We start from the raw sequence: 27,651 nt of genomic DNA on the forward strand, positions 1-27,651 counted from the left end.
CATTGCTCCCACCCTCCAAACACTTGCCCAAGCAAGTGACAGCATAGCCAATACTGATCTTTCAAAGATTTGGAGAGTTTCATATTATGGGTGACATTCTGCACTTCCAGCCTGCGATATCCCAACAGCCAATGCCATTCCAAGAAGTCCAGGAAAAGCCTGGATTCTCCCTGTGCTGCCCCATCCCCACCCCAACAATCCAAGCAGCCTCTTCCTCTTCTAAACAAGGTTTTGCCATAAATATTCCAACCAATCCATTAAAAAAAAAAGCAGGAACCCGTCCTATTTGAAAGAGAGATCCCTTCTCCCTGACACATCAGATCCATTGCTTCATGGAATTATGGAGAAAGTAATTTTTTTTCTCAGTGAAACAGGGCAAGAACAGTGATGTGAGATCAGGGATGTGCTGCCGAGTGCGCTGGGCAGGGAATGGCTCGGCATTCTTGGGGCACCTCAGCAATCCTTGGGATGTCTCAGCATTTCCAGGGTGCCCCAAACACTCCTGGGATGCCCCACCATTCCCGGGGTGCCCCACCGTTCCCTGGGGTGCCCCACCATTCCCGGGGTGCCCCATCGTTCCCGGGGTGCCCCACCGTTCCCGGGGTGCCCCATCGTTCCCGGGATGCCCCACCATTCCCGGGATGCCCCACCGTTCCCGGGATGCCCCATCATTCCCTGGGGTGCCCCATCATTCCCGGGGTGCCCCATCATTCCCTGGGGTGCCCCACCATTCCCGGGATGCCCCATCATTCCCGGGATGCCCCATCATTCCCGGGGTGCCCCACCATTCCCGGGGTGCCCCATCGTTCCCGGGGTGCCCCACCGTTCCCGGGGTGCCCCACCGTTCCCGGGATGCCCCACCATTCCCGGGGTGCCGTCCCAGGCGGGTCCCGCTGTCCAGCGCCGCCCCGGGCTGCAGTTCCCGGCGCTCCCCACGGGGCGGCAGCACCGGGCCCGAGCAGCCCCGGCCGGTCCCGCGGTCCCGGGGTCCTTTAACCCTTCCTGAGCCGGCGGGGAAAATCCCGCCGAGCCCCTTTCCTGCACCCCCAAAGGCACGGGATCGCGGCACAGCCTGAGCCGGAGGGACCCACCGGGAGCATCGAGTCCAAATCCTGGCCCCGCGCAGGACAGCGCAGGAATTCCGCCCCCTGGAGGGAATTCTCGTCCAGACCCAAACTCTTCCCCCGGGAGCCGGAAAACACAGCGGGTTTGGGAGAAGGATGGCGAGGGAGGGATTGTTATGCATCTCTCGTTATGCGCTCGTTCCACAGAACCCTTTGTACGGAGACCGGTGATCCTACAATCCGTGTGTCCACGTCTCGCTGCACATCCTCGCACTTCACCTTCACGGCGGCGGCTCCAGTCACCCCCCGCTCCCATTCCCGCAGTCAGAGCAGGTTTCCTTCCCGGCTCCAGCCCTGCATTCCCGCGGCAGTCTCGGGTGTCTCGTTCCATAAAGCAAATTATTGCCGGTGACACAGAGCCAGCCCGAGCTGGTCCCTCCGGGGAGCGCCCATCACCATTCTTACCCCGAACTGTGCGTTCTCTCTTCTGCACATTAATTCAGATTTTACCCCAAAATGTTCGTGTTTGGCCCCTGCAGAATCCGCCCCACAGCAACTCCCCGTTCCCCGCTCGGCCGAGGCAGCTCCGGTGCCCCCGGCCCGCATCTCCCGCAGCTCCCGCTGCTGCCGCCTTCCTGCTCCAGGACGGGGCTACGATCCCTGTGCAGGGAAACCCATCCCTGTACTGGGAAAATATCCCGGTGCCAGAACACCCGTCACCGTGCCGGGACACATATCCCTGTGTCGAGGCAGCGATCCCTGTGCCGGGACACATCCCTGTGCCAGCACTCCGATCCCCCGCGGCCCCCATTCCCCATCGGATCTGTCCCCGTTCCCCATCGGGGCTGTCCCCGTTCCCCATCGGGGCTGTCCCCGTTCCCCTCTCGGAGCTGTTCCCGTTCCCCTCTCGGAGCTGTTCCCGTTCCCCATCGGGGCTGTCCCCGTTCCCCTCTCGGAGCTGTTCCCGTTCCCCATCGGGGCTGTTCCCGTTCCCCATCGGAGCTGTCCCCGTTCCCCTCTCGGAGCTGTTCCCGTTCCCCATCGGGGCTGTTCCCGTTCCCCATCGGGGCTGTTCCCGTTCTCCATTGGATCTGTCCCCGTTCCCCTCTCGGAGCTGTTCCCGTTCCCCATCGGGGCTGTTCCCGTTCCCCATTGGATCTGTTCCCGTTCCCCATCGGAGCTGTCCCCGTTCCCCATCGGGGCTGTTCCCGTTCCCCATCGGGGCTGTCCCCGTTCCCCTCTCGGAGCTGTCCCCGTTCCCCATCGGGGCTGTTCCCGTTCCCCATCGGAGCTGTTCCCGTTCCCCTCTCGGAGCTGTTCCCGTTCCCCGCTCCCCTCCGATCCCGGCTCAGCCGCTCCCGGTGCCCCCGGCCCGGCCCCGCTGTTCCCCGCGCTCCGCCGCGGCGTTCCTGAGTTTGGTCCCAGCAATAGCTCGGGATTTCTTCCTGAGCTCGGACTGGCAGGACTTGCCCGGGTGCCCCCGGGGATCCCCAGTGTGATGTGGGCAAAGCCCCGGCGGTGTCGGGCGGTGCTGGTGACCCGCATGGGGGGACCCTCCCAGCCAGGGTGGGGAGCGCCAGGCTCCGGGCTTTATTCCCCGGCCCCCCGAGCCCCGCGGCTGCGGAGAAAGAGGGAGAGGAGGGGGGATAAAGGGAATGAGGAGGGGACAGAGAAGGGGAGAAGGAGGGAGGGAATAAGGGCAGGAGGAAGGAGCGGTAGTGGGAGGTACAGGATGGGACCCCGAGGTCCCCCCCGTGCCTCACCTGGGCCCCTCCGGAGGAGCCCGGCCCGACCGGGGCCATTCCCGGGGGGTTAAATCCAGCCGGCCCCGTTTGGGGCCGCTCGACCCGGGATGTGCTGGGAGCATCGCTTTGTCCCGGTTCGGGATCATCTGCGCCTGCAGGGAGATGGGAACTGCAGCGGGAAATCTGCCATCCCCAAGGATGCCCCTCTCCCTGCATTGATCCAGCGTGTTTTCCATCTCCTTTGTCCCAGACAGGGAAACACTACCTGCCCCTCTGGGCAAGGGAAAGGCTCCTGTGCTACTCCCAAAAGCTGGAATTAGTGCCCTGGGAGCCCAGTTCGTTCCTTCCAGTGACTGGAGGATCACCCAGAGGGTCTTTACCTGCTTAAAATGAAGATGACATCCTGGTCCAGTGCATTTCCAGCAGGACTGGACACTCCTGGCCAAGGCGACCAGTCCATGGGAATTGCACCTGTGACAATCCAAAGGGGATTTTAAGTTGGATACTTGCAGATTTCATTGGAGCAGAAGCTCCAATTCTTTTTGGCACCTCTTGTTTAAATGACTCCCTGCTGGAAGAGGTCAGTTATTCCTTTTAATGACCAGATTGCCAGAGGCAGGGAAAAGCAGCATTCCCTGAACTTCTCCATCATTTGCATGTCCACCTGCAGCCAGAGGACAGGAGCCAGCCCAGGACAGGCTCAGAGATGAGGCTTCCAACCCAAACCTTTCCATGATGATTCCACAATCTCTCCCTGCATTAATTTTGCGTTAATTTCCTCTTAAATGTAGATGATTTGTTAAAGGAAAAAAAAAAATCTAAAATTATTCCAGGAATAAAAAAGGGAATTGTAAAAGACACGAGAATCATTCTTACATCTTCAAATCATTATTAAATTAGAAGCCTATTCCCTCATCTCTTTCCTTGTTTTGCTTTCCTGGAAATCCTTATGATCCTACAGTTTCTAGGTGTATTTCCCTCCCCCCCAAAAAAGGTATGGCGTTGGACACTAGGGATGAACACCCTCACCGTTCCCTCTCTCCAAACCCTGCGCAGATGGGGCTGGGAATGCCGGAAGGAGCCGGGTGTGCCTCTAATGGCAGAGCGTGCCTTTAATCCCGGACTAAGCCGGCTCAGCCCGTCCTAGCGCGGGGCCAGGACCGGTCTCTGCACATCCCAGCACCCAGGTGGGTGCACCTGTCCCGCACCCTCCAGGTCGGTGTCTGGCCATTCCAGACCGCTGCAGCAGGATCTCTCCCTCCTCTCCCATGGCCAGAATTTGCCCGCAGTGATGGGGTCCTGTGGCTAATTGGAGGCAAATGTGGCAACCACGTCTGGCTGAGCAGCTCCCTGCAGGTGGCGGCGAGATGTGACCTACTTGTCACTGGAATCATCCCGCCTGCTCGGAGACCCCTGAGCTCTTCTGACAGCCGGAGCCGGCTGACCCCTGCCATGTCCTGGGAGGAAGCAGGACCAGGGAAGCCGAGGCTGCTGTGAGCTGGAAGTGCTGCCAGAAGAGGTGTCACATCCCAGAGCAGCCTGAGGGAGAAGGGAGCTGTCTGGGAAGCACTGGCAAAAGGGCAGGAGGAAGGTGTGTCCTTTCCATTTGGCCCAGGTGATATTCCCTTGGGAGTTTCGAGCTTCCAGAGCTGGAGTTTTGTTTGCCCGTGCACCTGGGAATCACAGGTTGTCCTTGTGAGGGCCCTGGCGTGTGGTTTCTGGGCAGGGCTTCCTGGGGGTGTGAGGACTGTGGATGGAGAGATGTAGAAAGGGGACACAGGAAACCTTCTCCTGGCTGAGCTAAGCATGGAGAAAGGATCACCAGGTGAAATCCCGTGCCTGAACAGCAGGAATAGGGACAGCACTGAGATGACTCCAGCTCTGGGCTGTGTCGCTCTTTTCCCCTTGCTCTGCTGTGCTTTTTCATCACTATCACCAGACACCTCTTTTTCTGCCCTTCATTTTCTCGAGCAAGTAACACAGAGTACAACATTCTGTGGATTAATGATCTCTCAGGATCGAACCCTGCCCTTTGGGGAGGCAGATCCAGCTCTGGAGCCCTCTCCTCTGCCACAAGCGGTGTGACAGCAGCCTGCTGTCCCACTCCTCTCTCAGGGGAGTCTCCTGCCTTCTCCCTGCGTGTCCCCCTGGCTGTGTCCCTGTGGCAGGTGCAGGAAGCAGTGTCTGCCTGCCTGGGCAGCATTTGGCGAGGGCAAAGGGTCTGTGAGTGGTGGTGCTGCATTAGCCAGGGCCTGCCTGCTGTGCAAAGCCTTATTAGAGAGCAAAAAAGGCTTTATTTCAGGCTGGAAGTCACCGAGCCTGTTCAGGCAGATGTTTATTTCCTCTGCTCCCTGGAATGATGTCATTATGGCCAGCAAAGTTCTGCACTTCCCCAAAGCTGGGCAAACTGCTCTGGTACTTTCTCAGGCTCTCTGGGCAGCACTCTATAAAATACAGGCAGCGTACCACTGGTTTCACAAGGAATTTTTGTTTAGCCTACTTACTAAAGTGCTCCAAAGGGAATCTGAGGTGTTTGTATTCCATGATTCTCGAGAACCGTTTATGCTGGCAGGCTCCCAAATAAGGAGAAAAAAAACACCCGTACTTCTGGGTCAAATTCTTTCTCTTAAGCTTTTATACTTCTTACCTCTTGGATGAGTCCTGTGCTCTGACATCAATCCTCCCACAGAGCACCAACCAGAGCCCTTCTGGCCTTTGGGATCCTGAGGTGACATGGAAGGGAAGGATCACCTGCTTTTTTTTTTTTTAAATACTTCTGGCATAACAGTTGCTTTAACCTTCACTGTTTTTCCTGCTGCAGAGAAGAATCCTGGAATTAAGTGGGTTTTTTTGGACACTACCATTTGCTCCTTTCTACTGGAAAGCAGGTAATCTTATTCCAGCTAGGGAAAAATACAAGTTAAAACTTTTAACTTCATAAAAATGTCTGAGCCTAGGAAGGGGCAATGAATGCCTCTGTATCCCTAAAATTAGGTATATTTACACCAAAAGAAGATGCTTCAACTGCAACAACCTTTTCCACGTAAGTGTCTTTAAATCCTTTTTTTCCTTACTGTTAGAGGAACAGAATAAATAACAGCACCTGTGTATTTTAAAATTACGTTGTTAATAAAATCCTGGTACATTTACATAAATGACAACATTAATGTACAATTAAACAAAGCATTGTAATATTACAGCAACAAGAGAGGACCTACATATTTGTACAGATAGCTGGAGCAGCTACTTAAAAATACTTTCCAAAATAAAGCCTTCTGTGGCATTTCTCAGTGATAATTTTGACCCCCCCCCCGTATGGCTTTCTGTAATAAATAGGGTTATTGGAGCTAGTGATGTTCAGCAGATGTGTACCTAAAGCACAAAGGGAGTGTGCCCTGACCAACCTGTCTGTCAGCTGACTAAAAATCCTTATCCATGCATGCAATTTGCCTCTGTGTAAATCCTTTAGGAACAAGGCCATGTCAGATTTTGATGGATTTGCTGGGAGATGCTGGTGGTTTCTTCTCCTTCCCTTTATCTAAACTGTGTCTGTGTTGTGCTTTGGAGCCTGGGCCCAGCTGAGCCTCCTCCTTCCACTGTGTTTAGATACAATGGGAATAAATTGTTGAATTTCTAATAAGGAATAAACAGCTCTCCACTGAAAGCTTGGTTTCCTCTTGTTCACCTGTCTACAACAAATAGAAGTGTCCTGGCAAATGATTTTTGGTGGGTGCTTAGCAAAGCTCAGTGGGAGTACCTGGAGGTCTTTCCTTAATCCCAACCAGCTCCAGAGAGAGAACAAACCACTGAACTGGATGTTCTTTGGAGGCCAGGGGAGAATTTTATTGCTATTTTTGCCACTGGGCAGTTTTTCAGCCTAGTGCCAGCTCCTGCTACACCTGAGCCTTCTACAGAGTGTCTTTTGTGATGTCAGGTCTCACAGGTAATGTTCAGGAACAGGCTTTTAAGGTGAAAGTGACTGACTGACACGATCAGACCTTGACAGCAAAAGGGCAGACAGTCTTCTTCTCCTCAAAACAGATCCAGATTAACAACTGGCACAGTGAAACTATTTAAAAACACTCAAATCCCCAACTCTCCCCTCCCTGCCCCAGCTCAGCTCTTCATATTAGGTTTAAAGAGTGAGTAATTTCAGTGTTAGTACTAGTTTCTACTCAGCTTTGAACATACAAAACCTCTCTCTCAAGGTGCGAACAGTTCTGGTGGAAGTTTCTGTCGGTCTGTTGCGAGGGCCAGACGCTGGTACTGCTGAGGGGAAGTACTTTGTGTGCAGACAGATGGCTCGTGGGATGGGCTTTAGGATCAGGAGACTCCTTCTGGGCAGCCTTTTTACAGGGAAAACATCTGTGCGGATGAACTTAAGCCCACGTATTAGCGCCGGGCTTAGTTCAATTGCCTCTTTCTCCGCAGCCCGGCGCGGCGCTCGTGGAAAGGGCAGCGCGGAGCTCTGCGGTTCGGGCTCTGCCCTTGCACCCTCGGCTGGTGTTCGGGCCGCGGCAGCGGTGTTTGCGTGACGGTGTCGTTCCTGCGGCAGCGGCAGCAGCACAGAGAAGCCAGCTCCCCCTCCCTCAGCACGGGGGGTGCCTGCTCAGGGCACTTTCAGGAAGGTGCAGAAGGCAAGCAGCCCCAGCGCCGCCTCCACCGCGGTCTGCTCCTGCCTCACACCCTGGACGTGACGTACACGGAGTGCAGGCGGCCGGCCAGGGCTGCCTGCAGGTCCCGCAGAGGGTCCAGGCCCTGCACTTTGCTGTTCCTGCCGTAGATGAGCTGCTTGAACGAGTCCTGCTCCAGCAGGGAGCTCATGTGCTTGAGGAAGAAACCCTCGCAGAAAGAGGCCAGTTCTGGTGCGTTGTGAATCTGAGGAAGACAGCGGGATTACTAACCCCTTCTGTACGTCACAGACCTGAATGACATCCCTGAGCCTCTCATTCCTAACGCTTTTCTCCTTTCTGTCTCATAGAAAGCACCGAAAGACAGGAGTAACAGTGGAAAAGCACTGAAGGCAGGACTTTGGTAATTTCTCCCGGTGCTCTTTGCAGGAAGGCATCCAGGCTTTTTTAATTCCTTCCCCTGCTGGCCTGCAGTCCAGCCCTTTCCCTCCCTGCAGAAGAGCAGCTGGCTGATGAGGTGGCCAAGGTACCTGTTTGGCTGAGCCACAACACACAACAACGCTCTGTGCTGGCAGATGGTGAGCAGGGCTCGGGGCAATCAGGACACGGGTCACAGGATGGGAGCCTTGTCCCTACAAACAAGGGGCTGAACGCAGGAGAACAGGGATACTGCACTCGTGAACCACCACGAGGTGATTTCTGGCTGGGATCTGGCTCCTTTTGCTTCAGGATCAGTAACGAGAACAACAAAACTCAAGTTCAGTATTAAGAAGCTCTGTGCACACGCAGCTTCTTCCTGGGAATTTTGTGCAAATAATAATTTAAGGAGAAGTATATAATGGCCAGTAGGGAATGCTGTTTCCCCTTTTTAGCGCTGCACACTGTTAAATTTTAGGTCTGAAAGAAACCAGCCCAATGCTAGAGAAATTAAAAAGCATCAGTGGGATAATACATACACCATTAAGAAAAAAATCATTGCCAGCCCTCTGTGCGGTTTTCTCCTTGTCTTTAAGAGATCTGATCCTGCAAAATTCCAGGAAGGGCGGAGTATTTCTCCAATTTAGGTTATTTGTTACAGAGGTGTGTATCTGTCACACAACAGACTTTATGCTCCTTTTGGAGTGGAGAAGAATATTTTCTAGCAGCAGGGGTTCTCAGAAAGGGTTTATGCTGTAGCTGCTGTGCTGTGATCAATTGCCCCTGCTGCTCCCAGGATTTGAATCCCTCAGGATTTGCTGATGTTGCTGTATCAGCCTGCTAATACAGCTCTCCCCTACTCTGCAGGGATCCCCATCCATTTCATCCATGATTGCTTCAGACAAGAAAACACACCGGGGCTGTGCAGGACTTTCCAGCCTGGAGCTGGGAATCATCTCATTCGTTTTGTGGCTGGGGGGCTGTTACCTGCAGGGAGGGTTCCCACCTGGGGTTTTTAGTTACCACCAGGAGCACACAGGCTGCTCACTGGGATTCTCAAACCAGAGGGGTTGGATCTACCTTTGCATATTTATAGATGCTGACGGAGTTGTCCATGCTGATGGTCTGGGCACAGAGGATTTCACAGTGTCTCTGGAGGCCATCCAGCTGGAACAGGCTGGCAGCCGACAGCAGCTAGGGGGACAAGAGAGAGGCTATTTGAGATCATGAGGCTTGAAAGGCCTGGGGAAGGCAAACAGGACGGATGATTTCCTCTCTGAAGAGTCCCTGATTCCCTGTCTTAATGGCCAAGCCCTCATGAAACAGCAAAAAGGCCACTCCATGCTGAAGTGACAGACTGACACATCCCCCCTCTTAGCAAAAGCTCCTGACACAAGCATGCTTGCTCTCCTTTGTCGACACCACACACCAAACAGGGATGTTCTGAAACTTTTAAGCTCATTTCCAAGCATTAAGTATGCTCCTGGACTGAATGGGAGCCTGCTGTTAGCTCATAGATTTTGCCTTTCAATTCTGTTTTATGCCCCAGCGCACTTGGCAAGACTTGGAAGAAAAAGCTCTCTCACCTCTAAGATATCAGTGGTGGGAATTTCCATGGATTCTGTCCCTCCGTAGTATAAATACTGCATCAGCATCTGGAATGGGAAGAAGGCCAGGCATGAAGTTATCACGGCAGTCACAAGGGGCTGTTGATGGCTGTGCTCCCCTTCCTGAGCAGACGGGAATCATGTCCCAGGCCGGCTCTCACCTCCACTGGTGGCTTCTTTTTCACTCCCTAGCGTGGCAAATCTGCTGCTTTCTAACAGTCCTTTCTCTCTTGGGCCCTGAAAAGGGCCCTGCAGGGGACTTTGGGCTGAGGGTGACAGCGTGTCCCTGAGCAACACCGCTGTCCTTGTCTCGGATCAGGGCTGGCACAGCCTGGCAGGCTGGTCACGCGTGGAGCTGCCAGCCAGCCCAGCAGGAGTGTCCCGGGGACCTCCCAGCCACTTGCCTCCCCTGCTGGGCTTCTAATCAGCTTCCAGCCCCTCACCAGGCCCACAGGAAAAGGCATTAATTGTTTGCAGGGAGAGCAAGAGGCAGCTCCTGTTCTTTGATCTGTATGTGCCCACCCCCAGCCCAAGCCGTGTCAGGGGAAGGAATGGATCTGGTGTTGGAACAGAAGTGGCCTGGGTGCTGTGTGGGGCTTGCAAGCTCTGCTTGCCATTCCTAACAGGGCTGGGAACAAAGCGAAGCTGCTCCTTGTAAGATTGCCTTGTTTGTGTAACAGAGTTACGTGACAGCAAAGCTCTTCCCGGCAGAGCCCTGAGCAGGACACACATCTCTGGTGGCTCAGCATCCTCCACCCTACCTGACCTGCCTCTCCCTTAGCCCATCTGACTGTATTTACTATCAAAGTGTGAAATACTTCCCTGTTTCTTTCTCATTTGTCTCTCTCTCTCTCTCTCTCCACTGAAGCACAAGTTTATCTTTAGAAACCTTCTGATGTACAAATGCTGTTCAGGAAGCTTGTTTCAATACTCAGTAACATTTTCTTCTCTGCTGTGGCTTGAGCTGCAAAATTTGGGTATCACCTATCCAACACAAAACTTGTCCAGCCCCTTACAAGCAGAACAAAGATGTTCTCCTGGTCATCTTACTTCCCCTTACTGAGATAACAGCACTGCTGACCAACAGACCAGGTTTGTTTGCTTATAAAAAGAGAAAAGAAAGCCTCAACCCTTTAGTGAAACAGCTACACAATTTATTCTGCACTTCACATCTCCCTGTTCCTCCACTAAATATGGAAATGTCATAAAAGCAAGGCACAATTCTCAGCTCTGAGCCTTTCCTGACAGGGACACCATTGATTTCTGATCATCTGATTTGAATTTATATGAAGCCCGGCAATGCACCTGCTGTAAATAAGCTACTTTTTGCTTAGCAAAGCATGAAAATCGTGCCATAAAATATGAAAACGGTGTATTAAAAGTATAAAACTAATTTTCAGTAGAAGACTAGTTTCTCCTGCATTACGGAGGAGTCAGCTGCCTAAGAAAATATGAATATAGACTGGAAGATTCTGTTTTAAAACTGGAACTTTGGAAAAAGGGCATTTCACAAAACTCCTGGAATTCAGATCTGTTGAAAGGTACTCCATTTCTACTTGTTATATTATCTAATTAGGGTATTATTTATTACCTAATTATGACATTACTACTTGGTTTTGTCTTGCCTTCCAAGTAGCTGAGTAGATAACAAAGAATAAAGAAAAAGTGTAATTAAGTTCCATACCTTGAATATGTTGTATTTCATGTCACTGATTTCAACTGTCTTGCTGCTGTGGCCATCGTGCTCTGTTTTATTGGTCATTAGTGTCTTGAACCTGGGAATGGTTTAAAACAGATTTAATTGAAAAGATTTCATTTAACTGTATTAGTGTGTCACACACTCATCACAAACAGCAAGGGGGAAATGAAGATCCCTCCTTGCTCTTTGCACGGTGAAAATCAAAACATTTCCTTCAGTTGAATGACGATTAGTTCAGAGACAATTTAAAACTGTAAATTTCCAGGATCTAATCTAATCCCACCCTGTGATAGGTGCAAAACCCTGTTACTGTGCCAAGAATAGAGAAAAACACCAGTTAACTGCAAGTGCACCAGGCCAGTGTGAGATTCCAGGAAAGCCGGGGCAAGTGCAGCTCTCCCTGCAACCTCTGGGAGAAGGAATGGGAAGGCAGGGAATGGCTGGATATGTACACTCTAACTACCACACATAATTTCAGGGATAATCATGGCTGGATTAATTATGCCCCTGGTTAATGACTCACCTGTTAGATGCAGTAACCAGCAGAACTTTGTGTGCATAAAAGAGCTTTCCTTCCACTAAGAAAGTTACATCAGACATTTCTTTATTGTTCAGAAAGTGAGGATCTGTTGGGTAAAAGGACAAAAAAAGTTGTTTTTTTTTTTTTTTAACTGTGCATGCTTTTCAGAAAAAAAAATCCAAACAAACAAATTTTATAAAAATCCCCAACTCAGCAGCAACCAAAAGAAGCTCACTGCTCATGTGAGCACCTTACCCAGCCGAGCTGGCAGAGTCTTTTGGATTTCAGGAATGCTGGGAATGGGGCTGCTGCCGTAGCAGTGGGTGAAGATGGATGCAAGCTGCTGGTTGATGGAATCATTCTGTGAGAAGGATGGAACAGGGATTAGCAATTCAACACTGAGCAGGTTCCAGATGTGCTGGAAGGGCTCACTTGGGGCTTACAGCAACTGTAGCCTACAAGGAGTAACATCCCCAAAGAGGGACAAGCTTTAAATTAAGGCAGAATTAGAGTATCTGTGGAGTTTGAGGTGTAAAGAGCTGCAGAGCTTCCCTCAGGTGTGTGTGTGAGGACTGTCTGGGGGCTGTTTATGAATTTAGATAAATGCTTCCAGGGCCATTTCCACGCCATAACTCCTAGGGACTTTGCCCAGCCATTCCCTTGTTCCTGTTGCGCACAGCAGCAACAATACCCCAGAACACTCAGCTCTGACACAGCTGTAAAACTCCGACTTACTTTGCTGGTTTTGAGGATGTCAAACATGAGCTGCAGCCCCTCACTGACCAGCTCCTCGTTGTAATCCTCCTCTTTGATGGTGACAAATTCCCGCAGCAGGGTTTGCACCACCGAGTAGCGGGACTGGGAGAAGGTTGTCCGTAGGGACTCAATCCACACGTGGAGCTTCCAGGGCACTCCTGCAGCCACAGGAAAAAGGGACAGTGAAAGGTGATTTCCTGAAGTGCCTGTGAGGAGATTATCCTGCTTCTGTTACTAACACTTGGCAGCACTAAATAAGCTCTGCCTACATCTTAACAGCAGATAGATTTTTATCTTGGTATTAAAGGTGACTGAACTGGGTCACTGTCACAGATTAAGTGACAAAGGACTGGCACCAGGATCATAAATTGGAAATTTCTGCTGATTTTTAAGGATCAGAGACGCCCTGTTTTGTTCTGAGCTTCATGGTTAGTCAGAACCACAAAATAAATTTGAACTGAAGTTGTAAGGATACGTAATGCCACACGACTGTGTGTGAGAGGTCTTTTCTCCTGGTTACACACATGCTTCAAAGCTTTTTGTCTCTCCTAGCCTGAGATCAGATTTGTTCCTTCACCTTAAACCATGGATAAACACTGAATTTCAGGTCTCGGTATCTGACAGGGAGAGATGCTCCTTGCTTTTGATACACGGGAACAGAGGATCCAGCCAAGAGTGAGCAGAGGAATTTGAAAAAATAAACTTGTGAAGAGCCTTAAACACTTTTAAAATTTAGATTAGATAGCTTTGCAGTTGGGATTGTTGCTCTTCTAGGGGAGAGGGGCAGAAAAGAAAGGAACGTATGCTTTATGTGCCCAGTGCTCAGAAGGAAGGGCTCACCCAGCGCCCTGAGCTCCATGGTGATGTCCACGTAGCCGTGCTCAGCGCTGTAGTACATGGCCTCCTGCAGAGCCTTCATCCGGGTCTTGCACAGCCGGACCTGCCCCTCGCTGGAGCTGCCCTGGCTGGAGGTGTCACTCTCCACCCCCTCGGCCAAAATCTCCTCCAGGGACAGCACATCCCCCTTCACCTGCTGGGGCTGGGTCAGGAGCTTGCGCAGGACGTTCCTGAGCCGGGACGAGAGATTTCACTTACTAACAAATGAAATTTCATCAACTCAGACAGGACTGTGGGGATTTGGGGTTAGGGATCTGGCTCAGTAGACACGATTTCCTTCCCAAAGGCAGCTGGCACTGTGCAGCAGCATGGAAACCACTTGGCCTTCCCTACCCCGCATCCTAGAAAACGGTGCCCCAGAGCAAGGGCAGAAACACGGCCTGTACTCCCCACATGGTGGGTTTGTTTGGAATTTCACACGGCAGTTGCAAGAAAGAGACTTTCTTGTTTGCGTCTTGTTTGGGGAGTTTGCATCACTGGTGTCCCTCAGCCAGCTGGGGACAGCTGCTCCAGACATTCCCCAGCCCAGCAGGGCCACCCAGCACTCCCTGTGCTGCTGCATTGTCACCAGCTGGTGCTCTCCTTGCACCCACACCACTCCCTGGGGCTAAACCCAGCTGGTTTAAGGACCCAGCTTTAGGATCACCCCATCTTATCCTATGGTAGAACAAGCCTTGAATCGCACTAATGTTTTTTTTTTTTCTGGGAACAAAGACTTCTGGAGGAGCTTGCAAGTAACGTCTTACTTCTGAACAACCACCCTGAAAACAGGGTTGGAGAGTCCAGGCTGGCTGGTTTAATGATTCACCTCTTGGTTTGTAATCCAAAAATCAGAGATGCAGACACCCAGACTCTGCTGTAGGTTATTGTTGCCACCTCAACCTGATTAGATTCCATCTCCGAACATGAACCAGGATCTCATAACCCTGACCTCATAACCTACCCTTAGGTGGGATTTGTCAGCTGATGGAGAGCCTAAAACCAGCTCTCAGTGCTGCAGAGCCAGACCAGCAAGTGAAAGAGTAAGAAACAGCAAAGAAATATCTTTGTTCTTTGCTGCCAGGAGAGTCCTAACCCCATCTGCTGAACTGCACACGCAGGCGTTTGGGTCACAAAGTCACACAGCAACACCTGGAGTGCACAAACCTTGTTCTGAGCAGGAACAGAGCATTACCTGTGGCCGTGTGCTGCCGAGTGGCTGAAGCAGTTCATGTCCTCGTGGAGTGACGATGACATCCCGTTGACTTCCAGCATGCTCAGGAGTGGGTCGGCGCCCCTGCTGAGCAGCAAGCTGACCAGCTCATAATTCCCTGGGGAAACAGGACAGGAACATCAGGATGGTCCCCTCTTTGGAAGCATAAAACACAGGACTGGCTGCAGGCAGGACTCCCTGGCTCCATTCCCATTAGATGGAGCAGGGAATGCTGGCAAGAGATCCAGCACTGGGAAGAGAGAAGGCCTTTTTTTCTCCCTTCCATAAAGCTTAGAGCAGAGCAAGCCAGCCACCCACCTTCATAAAGCACAAAAGTAACAGAGAAAGAAACAAAATGAAAAAACTAAAACCAATCTGAGGTGAAAAGTGTTGACAAACAAGGCCAGCACAGACTAGTTCACAGAACGCTCAACTCCTGACAGCCCGCTGGAAGAAATGCAGAATTTTTACATGCATTAAATAAACTAATAAACCAAATTTCCTTATATAACAGTTATTTCCCCCTAGGCTGAATGGAAACTTGTTAATTTTTCACATCTGGGTGTTGCTTAGGCCCACAGACATGCCCAGACTAGACAGAGCCTGGTTTATGTTCCTTGACAGTGCTCTGTAAAAGAGTTGGTGCCATCAGCTCTGCTGTGGGGGCTCCAGGGGGGAGTCAAAGTGGGACAAGTTGGAAAACAGATACTTGGGGACCATCAGGCTGGTGGCAGGAAGAGGTGGAGAGTGCTGAGGCCACAGGGAGCTCACCTGCAGCTGAGGCCAGCTGGAGGGGGGTCTCAGCATAGTTGTCCTCCCCAGTGTTCACAGCAGAGCCCTCCACGTGGGCACCAGCATCCAGGAGCAGCTGCAAGGGGCACAGGAAAGACAGGGAGTTGGGAAAAGAGCCATTCAGAAGGACAAAACAGCCAGGACTGGGTGTTAGAAAGGAGAACCAGTGGGTTCAGAGTCAGGAGGGCATGCACACCAAGGGCCCATCTGGAGAGCACCACCTCCTGTTTTAATCTCCTTTATGGTCCTGGCTGTGCAGTTGGAATCTCCCAGCAACAAAGGGCTCTGCAATCAGAGCTGGAATTCCATCTGAGCTCCATCCTGTGCACAGGAAGCAGGGCTCCCCCAGGGAATTACCAGGCTGGTCATACCTGGTGGATCCTGTGTAGGGATGCTGGCAGGGATTTGTCACACAGAACCTGCTTTCACTGAACTGCTGTGAGGGAAAGAGCCCGCTCCCAGGTGAAGGGGAGAAGGTGGCAGAGTGATGAGGACGTTTTATGGCCAGCTGGGGCTGGCAGAAGGCTCTGGAGCACCCAGAGCAGCGCTGGCAGGGGCAGGCAGGAGGATCAGCCCTGTGCATGTGTATCCCCCAGGATACTCCATGCTTCCACGGCTGTGGGCACTGCAGTGCACAACAGGAGCTTTGATACACTTGGCTTCATCTCCTGGGAGAATCAAACTCATATCTTACACATAAATTAAGGCTGTCCAACCTCTGGAATACCAAAGGCTGCCTGGGCAGTTTGCCAGGTGGAATCTAATCTTTATAATTATGTACAAATGTACACAAACAAAAGATGAGTGTGTGCAGCCTCCATTTACTTACTTTTTTTTTATTTTATTCCTTCCCTTTGAGCTGAAGATAAATTAAATTCAACAGCAACTGTTTGTCTGCTGTGATCAGTTTTTCATCCCCCTGGAAGTTTGGGTAGCATTTCTGAGGCTTCACCCCATCCTGCTGCCCCCTGTGATAATTCCACAGAAAAGGGAGCAGGGAGGATGCCACAGGCTCAAATCCCACAACAGATTAAATCTTGTTCATGCAGTTCTCAAGGATTATGAAGGAAGTAACAGATTATTTGCTGCCGTTACAGCTGAAACCAGCACACACTGGAATTTTGCACAAGTAAATTTATAAACCAATTAATATCTACAGTTATAGAGCTCCTGATCAAACAGCCGACCTGTCACCACTCCATGTGAAGCACTAGTTTATTTAAAACCAAAGAAATGATTGTACAGCACTGTTTTGGAAGCAGTGAGCCTTGGAGAAATACTGAAACCAAGGAAAAATACGCAAACACGCTGTGTTTTGTTATCAAGGCTTTGCTAGGAATTATGGCACCGATTTTCATTGTCCTTGTTTTAAACAACACACAGTTTTTTTTCCACCGGTTTTCAGGAGGCTCAGGAAGGCTGAGAGCCAGGGCTCACAGTGCTGCATTTCAGTCCCCTGTGTCTGCTGGAACATTCCTGGCTGGAATCTTACCTGGACCACCGATATGTGCCCGTGTAACACGGCGAAGGTGAGAGCAGTCCAGTGCCGGCTGTCGGGATGGACCGAGGGGTATCGTGGAGAGGCACTGGGCACCTGCAGAAGGGGAGCAGGCACTCGTTACCCACTGCAGCCTGCCTTCCTTCATCCCTGCCTTGCACAGCACCAGCTTCTTCCTCTGAGAGTGACAAGCCCAGGGAATGGGCACTTGGACCACTTAAGAGAACGGGGCGACCACCGCTCACTCTGCCCCGTCCCCTGGGATTTTGTAATGGGCTCACTGGTTTGTCCCTGTGGCAGCTCCTTCCCTCCCCCTCCTCGTGCCCATTAGAATTGCCAGTGCCAATCCTAATTAGAGCCACCGAGTGCTCCAAGAGGTTGTGAAGGTTTTCTCCCCCCTCCCAAATCCCTGAAGCGACAGTTTCTGAAAAAAATGCCTTGCTTGAAGCTTCCAGTTGCTAGGAGGGATTTCAGACCTCCTCCCATTAGTTTACAGCTGGATAATTATGGGCAGAGGGTTACTCACTGGTATATCTAAATTTGCTCCAGCATCTATAAGCATTTGGACCATGGCTTCATCTCCAGCAGCACAGGCGTACATGAGGGGGGTCATACCCTTCAGAAAGGAAATGAAAAATAAAAACAAAGTTATCCTTCTATCCCTATCAACAGTGACACTGTCACAGACACAGCCAATTCGAATCCTGATGTGCAAAGTGTGTGTAGGGACAGCACACATATGTTTATAAAGCATTTTTGATTTCTATGCGGATTGGGCACAACTGATATTGGAAAATGACCTGGACAAAATATCACTTGACAAGGCTGAAAGAACACCAAAAAGGATCACTGAAAATCCTAGCCCTTGTATTGTCCACAATTCTCCAGCTTTCCCAAGGCTGCCTACAAAGAAATGCCATTTCTTGGCTCATTTGTAGCCAAATGAACTGAGGGCAGAAAGCAACACAAAAATACAGAAGATGAATTCATTTGGCAACTTCTCCCCATTGCTAAAATCCTATTTGCTTCAATATTTCAGCATTTCGATCCCATAAATCTCCCTCCCTCTATTTAACCAGCAAACCATGACGGCTCAGAGATGAATTATGAGCAAAATGAGCCTTACTTATGGAGTTCATTGGACAGAAAGGAAACAGCCTGGTAAAATCCATTCCTGCTCACATCCCACAGCTTTCCTGCCCCCTCCCCTAATTACTGCAGGCATTTGAATTTTTTACAGGCAGCATCTCCGCTGTTCAGTGTGCAATAACAGAGCTTCATCCTTAATGGGAGCTGTACTATAAAATGGAATTACATCTCTCACACAGCAGTTCTGCTCTTGACTCTGCAGAGGTGTCTTTCCAAAGCAGCCACAACTCCCAGCTTCCTGCTTTGGGGCACTTCCATTCATGAAGGTACTTCTGGGTGAGATTATCTCTAGGTAAGATATTTTGGCTTTTGTGGGGCTTAGGAGACTCCACACTCATTATAGACATATAAACTGAAAATAAAATGTAGGTCTGCAGGCACAAACCCCAGTCAGGGTTCTAAAACTTGTATAGACTTACGTTGCCCTTTTTAAAAAATTTAATGTTAGTTTTGCACTCCCTACTTGCTCCTTGCAAAGGAAGAAGATTGCTTTCCTAAACATCTCCAATCCCCTGAAACCAGAGTGCCTGTTGGTCCCTATCAGAACTGAATACAGGGTCCTGCTCCAAACTCATGTTTCTGAGGGGATGTTCTCAGTTTTTTTCCACAGATTTCCATGCACACAGATGGACAAGCGGATCTGAACATCCTGGACATGCTCACACCCTGGGAGTGGTCAAAATCCCAACCTGGACCTAAAACCTTAGTATTAAATTATCCAGCAGTTGTCACGCCTAAGTCAATTTTCCCAAGTTTGGGCATCTGGCTTTCTCTTACTCTTTCTCAAATGGAGCAAAACAAGCTGGTGGCAAAGTCCAGCTTTGGTTTCCTATTCCAGCAATGGCAGAGTTAATTCCCAGATCTTGGATTTAACTCTGCCCGGGATTGGCAGAGCCATGCAGGCACTTGCTTGGACACAAAGCTGAGTTGCTCCAAAGTCAAGTGGAGAATTTCCAAGCAACAATATCTCCAGAGGGGGCCTGTCCTGTCCTTTTTGTTGGTGCCAAAACACTCTCTGAGGGGCAAAGATGACAGAGCTGTCCCTGCTCACAGCAGGGCTGGCAAGAGGATCCCACCCACAAGATGAGACATCAGACAGTGAGAGCAGAAACTCCTCAGACTTGTTCAGGAGATGCCTACAGGGGTCTCTGCTGACAGAAAGAAGCCAGACAGCTCCCAAGTTTGCTGGCTGGATGAGAGGTAGGGAACATCCTGCAGCAGGAGTTGGCAGTCCTGGCACCAGTGTCTGTGGTGTTGTGGCACAGTGACTCACAGTGAAAATCACAAAATAATCTTTATGAGAGGCATCTGAGCTACAGGAACTTCAAAAACTTATTTTAAAAAATATAAAGAGGAAGTGGGAAACCTTCATAATATAAATCTGCCACCTGGGTTGTTTACTGAAGTGAGTAGATACCCACCCCACTGACCACAAAGCTCCTGGTACTGCATTTGTAAATAAGGCAACTACAGACCCAGGTATGTCCAGAAGCAGTTTCTGCTATTTTTGTATACATTCACACTTCCCTTTAAACTGCAGGATGGTGGGAAGTGCCATGGAAGATGTGCCAAGTTCAGAGCTGGGTCTGAAATGCTACTGCAGTAAAATGCTGGTCGTGAGAAAACCTCTCTACCTGAACATAAACCCTTCCCACTGCTCAATATCCTCTTGTTCCAGACATGTGACAGCTCATTCTCCTAGCTGTGACAGCTATAACGAGTGTTTATTTAGGAGAGGTGGCATTTTTCCTCCCCCTTTTTAAATTCAAAGCTAATTCCATGCATTGATGCCCCAGAGGACAGACTCTGCTGTTGCTTGATGGGACTGACAGCAGGAGCAGAAGCAGCCAGAGACTCCCAGGACTATCAAACCCCTATGGTTCAGTGTAGCTGAGCAGGGAACAGTTAAAAATGGATAAACAGACACATCAGCATGATGGACTGTGAGCAAATCTAACACTGACTGACACCAGGCCACTGGGGTAGGGTTCTCAGTGTTGTTTCTTGTATTCCAAACTGCTCTGAGCATGAAAGCCATGAGACAAAAACACCTTTTGGTCACTCCTCACTGACCCAGCCAGGATTTGGGCTGTTGAGCGAGAGAGGAGTGTCACTGGAAAAGAAACCACTTTGCTTTGACATCCTCTCAGCACATATCAGACTTTCCACTCACTGCCCCTGTGTTAACCTGCCTGCCAGCAGTGCCTGAGACAGCCCACCCAAGGAACAGACATTCCACTGATAAACAATCCACTCCACTCCGGTTTCTAATGGGATTTTCTTTGGTGGGGTGGCACGAGAGTGGGGTGAGGAAGTATTTTTCTGTGTTTTAAGGGATGCATTTTCAGCCTAGCATTAGAAAATCGTTGGAGAGGCAACAAACACAACCTGGTATTGATTTGCCACATGGAAAGGAAGGAGCGAGCTACTGCTGCAGGGAATTTTGGGGTTGTGAGTGATTGCCCTGCAGGGAGTTTTGGGTGTGTGTGTGTGTGTGTCCTGTGGCACACCTGATCGTCCATGGTGTTCACCCCGTCGGGGCCCAGTGCATCGATGGCTTGGTTGATCAGATCCGTCCTCCCGCAGTTCAGCATCCGGAAGCCCAGATCCTGCTGGAATTTCTCAGTAGCAGCTTTAGCATCCAGTCTCCGGAAGGAACTGAAGCAGCATTCAGGTCTGTGAAAGACAAAAGAATTCCTGGATGCTGCCCATACCATAAAAAAAAAAAAAAAATAAATGGATCCTTAGTCCTTTCTGGGCAAAAAAATGTAAGAATTTTTTAAAAGCATGAAATAAAAATCGTATTTAGGCAGGGGAACACCCTCAACGCTTTTCCAGCAACTCAATGAAAGAAGTGCTTTAGCATTTCTATGAGGATCTACTAAATCCTTATCCTTTAGATGACTATCAGGACAACTTTTATGTCATCTGGAAGGAGCCCAGGGATTAGTGTAAATCCTCTGGCTGTCTGCTCAGTCTCTCCTGAATTCCAGACCTGGAAGTGTGTCTCCTTCACTGAAGGATCACTTCCCAACTGGAGGTTGGCACTGGGAGGCTCAGCCCTTTGATGTTATTTTGGGGTGAATGCCTTCCACAGTACCCGCCTGGTTTCCAGCACAGGCTCTTGAGCAAACTCCCAGTGAGTGAGATATCAGCCTGCCAAGTTCCTCTGATAAACGAGATGCTTTCAGCACAGCCATCCTCCTCTGGAGAGCCTGGACAGCCTGCCAGAGGAGCAGACAACTCATCACCTCACACAGAAGATTCAGGATGAATCTCATATAAAATCCCACCATTCATCTTATTCCAACACAATCTACAGTAATATCCAGAATAAGATGTAATTACTTTATATAATAGTAAGAAGAAAGAGAAAAAGAAGAATTCTGTAATAAAAAAAAAGTGAAACAAAATGACTCCGCTTGAAATCCACTGAACTTCAGAAAATCAAAGGTTTTTGAAGGGATGGAACTTGCACGTTGTTCTTATCCCACAGCAAGCCAGGAATAAATACATAAATAAATAAATGAACAAACAAACCAGTTTCAAGGCCTTTTGTCCCCCTGAACATGCTGGATACAAAATTACTTCTTTAAAGGATCAAATAATGTGATCTGGAATCAACTTTATTTTTCTTGGGCTGGTTTAGATCTTTCTTTCAAGCTACCTTATAAAGCAAAGAATAATCTTGCAATTAAGTCTGAAGCACAGAAAAATGCCAGACACAAGCACATCGGTGCTCTCCGGAAAAGCCTTTCTTCCTTACAGTTTTAGGAGAAAAAATGCAACTTTATGAACTTATCTTTCAATGGGATTCTTCTGAAAAAAGATCCTTTGTTAATAATAAAGCGTTTTTTTTCTTCATGTCCATGAAAACAATTTCTACAACTACAGAAATGATAGCACAAATTGTAATCAAAGCTTTGATTGTAATCAAAGTCCTGTTTGTGTGTATATACATATATATATATATATGTAAATGTAAGATAAAAGAAAAAATATCCCAGAACCTATTTGGTTCATATTTCATATTTAACTTCCAGAAAGACAAAAACCTTTCTGCCCTAGCTGTGCAGTTTGACCAAAGTTCCTTCATCTCTGGAAGCACCAGAAGGTTAAACGTGTATCGCCTGTACGGCACGGCAAGATCCAGCTACTGGGAAATGCAGCAAAAGGACATTTGAAGAAGCTCCAAGGACTGGAGGAGCTCCCCAAGGCTTAGCCCACGTACTTGAGCTGGCGTGGCTCGCAGTCCAGCCCCGGGAGGAGCAGCCTGGCTGTCTGCCTGATGTCATCACTGTCCACGGTCAGGCTGCGGCGGTGCTCGGCGTAGGTGATGGCCACCCGCATCCACTCCATCAGCGGCGGCAGCAGCATGAAGGGGCTGTGAAAGGAGGGCACAAATCCATTATGGACCAAGGGCTGAGGCTGCAGGACACTCAATGGGATCCTGGCTGTGCAAAGGGGGAGCCTGGCACAGAAGAATCCCACCTGAGCAAGGAAAACGGACTGGAATGTCACGGCAGCGGGAAGGAGACGCTCAGCCTCGGCCACCAACAGTTTATGTAACAGCTGTGTCTCTTAGTCTAAATATTTCTTATTATTTTTATGCTTCTCTGCTAGGAACACCAAAAACATCACTGACTGTCTGCACCTTCAAACCTTGCTAATTCAGCCTTGCCTCCATTAATCTTTACGTTACCACTATCCCCATGGCTTTTTGCGCTTTGCCTTTTTTATGCAGAGCTCAGTTTTGCCCACCTGACCCTCAGTTTTGCCCCTCTGAGCCTCCCAGCCACAGAACTGGTGGAACAATGAGGTTTTACTCAATATGAAGGGCTGAAAGGCAATAAAGGAATATAAATAAGGTAATACCAACAGCAGCAGTTCATGATTAGCCCCCCCTTACTCCTGCTGTAAGAATGAACAGAGCACTGAGATTACACATTAATGTATAGTTACCATAATACTCTCACATACAACATCTCTCATCCACCCTCTCAATATACAACCAGAGTGATCTATTTTGCTTGATTTTTCCCCAAGGATACCTGCCACCCCAGTGGAAGGCTTGGAAGTGGCAGCTGTAATGAAAACACCTCTCCCATTCCCAATAACGACTTCATTAACGCTGTGGAAAAATATACATTAAAAAAAAAAACCCTTTTCCATTAAACCACTCAAAATAAAATAACAGAGGGGAGAAAGGATCAATTCCTTTACAAAGTTCAGAGAGAAAAAGATAGGTATGAGGGAATATGAACTGATTTGGGCATTAATGAAAGCAGCTAAAGCCATGAAAGGCATTTTCAAAGCTGTGCCTGTGTACATGAGTGAGGGCAGGAAGAGTGAGCTACCCCAATCCCGTTAGAAACAATTTACTCATAATGGGATTTGCAAGTAGAACTCCATTTATCACGACTCTGATCACCCTTCAAGCTCGAATAACCCCACTCTGTAAAAATATGTGCTGCTCCCATTTTCCCAGCAAGGTGCACCCTGAAATGCTGCCATTAGCACTCCACAAACACACCCACTATTCTTCCTTCTCCTTCTCTTCAGAGTTGTGAAACAGCACCTACAAAACCGGGAGGTGTTTCAAGCACCGGATCCAGCCTGGACTGCCAGGGCCAGGGTGTTTCTAACAGGATATGGACTTTCTCCTGTTATCAGTTTACTCTTCTGTCAAAGAATCAGAATATCAGGGTTGCTACAATCACCACTTTGAAAACTGTCCAGCAGCTCATCCTTCGCAAGACTTTCTGAAAGGGATGGGATGAATCATTCCAGCTCATCCAATTCAGAGCTGATTGACTTCCCTAAGGGAAGAGCAGGAACTGTCAACAGGCATTTGGGAGATGCCTTTCAGCAAATTCTTCTGCTCCAGAGAATTTCAACTCTTACGAAGCCTGGAAAAGAGTCATTCACACTTTTTGAATGCAGGTACTTAAGTGAGGAGCCAAAATTAATTATTTCTCTTTTCTATGTACTCTGCAGAGCCTCTAGCATGGGATTCAAAGTTCCACAGAGCTGGTGAGGGCAGAGAGTTAAGCCAGGGAGGCTAAAAGCACCAAAATTAAATGCAGAATTAAATTATATTTAGACTGGGAATGCTCAGGAGCACTGGAAAAGCCCATCTTACAAGAGATTCCATTTGCCATCTTTCGTGGTCAATAAAGATTTAGGCCACATCCCAGCTTCCCTGACACTGCCCAACACAGTTCCCAGAGGTGGGAACGCTGCTGGGCAGGGAACCACGTCCCTGGACCAAGCCCTGGTGACTGACTCAAGGCCCTGGGCAGCCAGAGCCTGTGGTCAGCCAGCAGCAAATGCCACGGAGTCTGCACCAGAAATAACACCTATCCTGAAGGAATTTCCACTCTGCAAAAAATCCACGTGTGCCAAGGTTGTAAATGACTTCCACACAAGCAGACCTTGGATGTGGAAAACTTGCTTTGGGAGGAATGGCAAGGAGAAAGATTTCCCCCCCCCCCCCCCCCCGTTTCTTTTTAAAATCTCAACAGATTTTTTCCAAAGGCTTTAAAAGTGACAGCTCAGACTGCCTGGTTCCCCTGTGTCCAAAGGGAAGCAGACTTTTGAATGCAAAAAGCAGTGTCAGAAATGAGGTTCTCATCCTGCTGTCCTGATTTTCCAAACCCCACCACCGGCATTGCTGCACAAATTGGATAAATTATTCATTCTTCTATCAAAGGTCACTATAATGGTTTCAATTGTTATTCTGCTGGAAAAAAAACTTTGTTTCTCTTCAAGATTTCTAGCTTGAGGATGGGCATTTCACTCTTTCCCCAACTATTTCCTTTCTCCCAACTTGGCCACGCTCTGGGAACAGCTTTATCTTCCTTTGCTCACTGACACTCTGCCAGATAAGCAGCATGATCCCAGGACTGAAGCAGAAAGAAGAGGTGCAGTTCAGCTGAATGAAAAACCAACACTGGGTCACGTCGCACTAAGAAAATCCATGAAATTACTTATTTCCTAGAAAATAAAATGCCATTCTCAACCCTGTGGCCCTTAACCTGGGCATCCATCTGCCTCCAAGGAATGACTGATCATTTCACAGTCTGCAGGAGGGGAAGGGGAGAAACCTTCATGGAAAATTAACTGGGAGATGCTGCAAGCTAAAGAATTAATTTCTGTCCCCGTGCTCCCGCCTGTGCCATGTTCTGCACGGTGCCATTCTCCTCTGGTCTTCCTGACATTTAGAAGCATTTGGCAGCTCATTAAATTCCACACATGAAGTGATCCAGCCTTGGGAAGCTGTCATATTCCAGCAGCAGCTCACTAGGGACACAGACCCTCAGTTTTCTGGGAAAAGCAATGCCACCATAGCTTCTTCCAGTTTTTTTTTTTTTTTTATGTTGTCTTGGAGTGACGCCAGCATGGACTGGGAATGTGCACAGGACTGGGAAGTGGAATGGGAAATGCTCCTCTTCTGTACACCTTGTGAAGAATCACACTGATGTGATTCTGTGATACTGTCACTTGCTGTCGACATTCCACAATTCTGTAAATTTTCTGAAATTCTCTCCATCTGGAATTGGACAGCCACTCCATTCCTGAGGGGATCACCTTGGAGCTGGGTAAGAGTGCTCTGAGAAAGAACAGTCTTTATTATGGGCTTTCCCCCTTCCTTCGACCTAAACCACATTGTTTTATTTAAACATAACCAAGGAGGCCAAGCAGCACTTGGCAGAGAATTCACAGCAAGTTTTAGGATAACTTTTTCCTGGAAAAGGTACTTGCATTAGGATGGCTTTAGACATGACCTGCATGTGGAGAGGATGTGCAGTATCTCGAGGAGAAGCTGTGGAATCACAGATTTACAGGGATATCCATCACAAGGAAATCATTCCCCAAAATGGGCTTTTCTGGGGACTTCCAGGAGCACTGGGATCACGGTATTTTTGGCAAAGGGAAGTTAATTGCATAAAAAAAAGGAGACCAGTCCAGAGGAGTTGTCATCCTTTTTCTGCTTTGAGAACCTGCTAACTCAGGTGAGGACAGTGGGGTTTCCCCCAGAAGAACAGCCATTCTATCACATTCCTCCATCTGCCTCTGTCCCCAGGAGGATCCAGTGACAAGACTGCTGAAAAATAAGTCACAGAATGGTTTGGGGTGGAAAAAGCCCATCTTGTTCCAACCCCCCTGTCATGGGCAGGGACACCTTCCATTAGTCCAGGCTGCTCAGAGCCGCTCCCAACCTGGAGAGAAAAAGGAGGAATAAAACATTTTCACTGCTGACCCACCTCTTCTCTGCTATTTTTTCATTGCCTTCTGTTCTGTTACAGCAAAACAAAGTGGGAGCCAACAGTGACAGCAACAGCAAGAAAGAAAAACCTTGTTCTTCTAAACAAGGCTCTCCTTCTAAAGGGGGAAAGAAAATCCTGTCCTAATGGAAGCAGGTGGGAATGGCAAAAATTCACCTCCCTCCTGGCAGCCTGAGCAGGGCCTGAGACACACAGACATAGTCTCCCATCCTGCCTTTCCCCAGGCCTTCTAAATGATCTGAGTAAACTAAAGCACATGGAAATATCACAATATTTATGATCAGAGTAGGGGAGCCCATGGTAACCCCCCATATCTGACCTACAGGAACCATACAGAGGCTCCTGTGGGGAAGAATCCCAATCTTTAAAGATCAGTGTGGGGTTTTGCAAGGAACTAAAAAATAAAAAGGAAGGGTTTTCAGTGCAGTGAGCTAATGTTTGAATTTATTGCTGGAATCAAACTCTGTGGCTCAAAGGAACTAAGATGGAAAAATCCCAAGGATAGCAACAGAGTCAAAACTAAATGAGAGTGAAGTCTCATTACTTGGAGAAGAGAGGAGATTCTGAGGCAAGACAAGAATATCCAAAACTCAAACCATGGCACGCTGATGTGGAAAACAGTGGCATATTTACAATTTGGATTCTCAAACACTAAAACCCCTCTTCAAGCAGCAGGGAGAAAAAATGCATCTCAGGGTATGTAATTATGTGTGAATAAAATAACAACAGAGATGTTGATTTAGAAGAAACACAAAATTGTTGCTCCAAAATACAACCAGCTTCAGACAGGAGCTACTCCTCACAGATTCAAAAGTATTTTACAAAATTTCAAGAACTTCCCATGTTTACAGCAGAAAAAAAGGGGAATTACTGTGCTGGGCCCTATTCAAGGATCATCTCAACATGTGCAACATCTTTCAAGGCACACAGTCCAGATCCTCACAGAAAAGGAAGAAGAAATTTAATCACATCCAACTGACCCCAAAAAGTGCTCTTCTGACTTCCTTTAAAACAATGACTGGCTCACATCTCAGAAGATAAGAGCTCTCAAGTTTTAGTGGATCGTTATCAAGTTACTAAGGCCTTGGCTTGGCTATGCCATGAGTTTAGAGAGTTATCCCTGCAGTCAGACACTAATGGAATAAAAGCCATCTGGATAATATTATATTTACTGGGATCCTTTCTCCACTGAATCTGCCTTCAGAGTTTCCTCTGCTTAGAGAATATAAAATGGTACAAGAGTAGTTTGAATCTAGAACTGGCAGCTCTGATCCTTCTTCCCACATACAGAAATAACACCTTTTCCATCCTTTGCAAACCACACTTGAAAATAAGGTGCAGCATCAGACAAGCTTTACTTCATGTTGCTACAAATCAAAGGAAAAACTAAATTTGA

The 27,651-nt window shown here is 48.8% G+C and overlaps 1 protein-coding gene across 1 annotated transcript in view; it reads right to left on the reverse strand.

Annotated features, from left to right (window-relative positions):
* Positions 1 to 7,489: 7,489 nt before the first annotated feature.
* Positions 7,490 to 27,651, reverse strand: part of ABTB2 (ankyrin repeat and BTB domain containing 2) — a 110,996-nt gene continuing 90,834 nt past the window's right edge. Inside the window, exons 4-17 of the mRNA XM_062494565.1 lie at positions 22,199 to 22,351; positions 20,478 to 20,643; positions 17,345 to 17,434; positions 16,813 to 16,914; positions 15,300 to 15,396; positions 14,511 to 14,646; positions 13,280 to 13,506; positions 12,419 to 12,597; positions 11,939 to 12,044; positions 11,687 to 11,789; positions 11,149 to 11,239; positions 9,444 to 9,512; positions 8,938 to 9,051; positions 7,490 to 7,687 (exon numbers count right to left, since the gene is read on the reverse strand). Coding sequence (XP_062350549.1) covers positions 7,490 to 7,687; positions 8,938 to 9,051; positions 9,444 to 9,512; positions 11,149 to 11,239; positions 11,687 to 11,789; positions 11,939 to 12,044; positions 12,419 to 12,597; positions 13,280 to 13,506; positions 14,511 to 14,646; positions 15,300 to 15,396; positions 16,813 to 16,914; positions 17,345 to 17,434; positions 20,478 to 20,643; positions 22,199 to 22,351 — 1,831 coding nt within the window. The remainder of the gene's footprint in view (positions 7,688 to 8,937; positions 9,052 to 9,443; positions 9,513 to 11,148; positions 11,240 to 11,686; positions 11,790 to 11,938; positions 12,045 to 12,418; positions 12,598 to 13,279; positions 13,507 to 14,510; positions 14,647 to 15,299; positions 15,397 to 16,812; positions 16,915 to 17,344; positions 17,435 to 20,477; positions 20,644 to 22,198; positions 22,352 to 27,651) is intronic.

This window comes from Cinclus cinclus, chromosome 6 (genome assembly GCF_963662255.1).
Source record: "Cinclus cinclus chromosome 6, bCinCin1.1, whole genome shotgun sequence".
Classification (NCBI taxonomy): domain Eukaryota; kingdom Metazoa; phylum Chordata; class Aves; order Passeriformes; family Cinclidae; genus Cinclus; species Cinclus cinclus.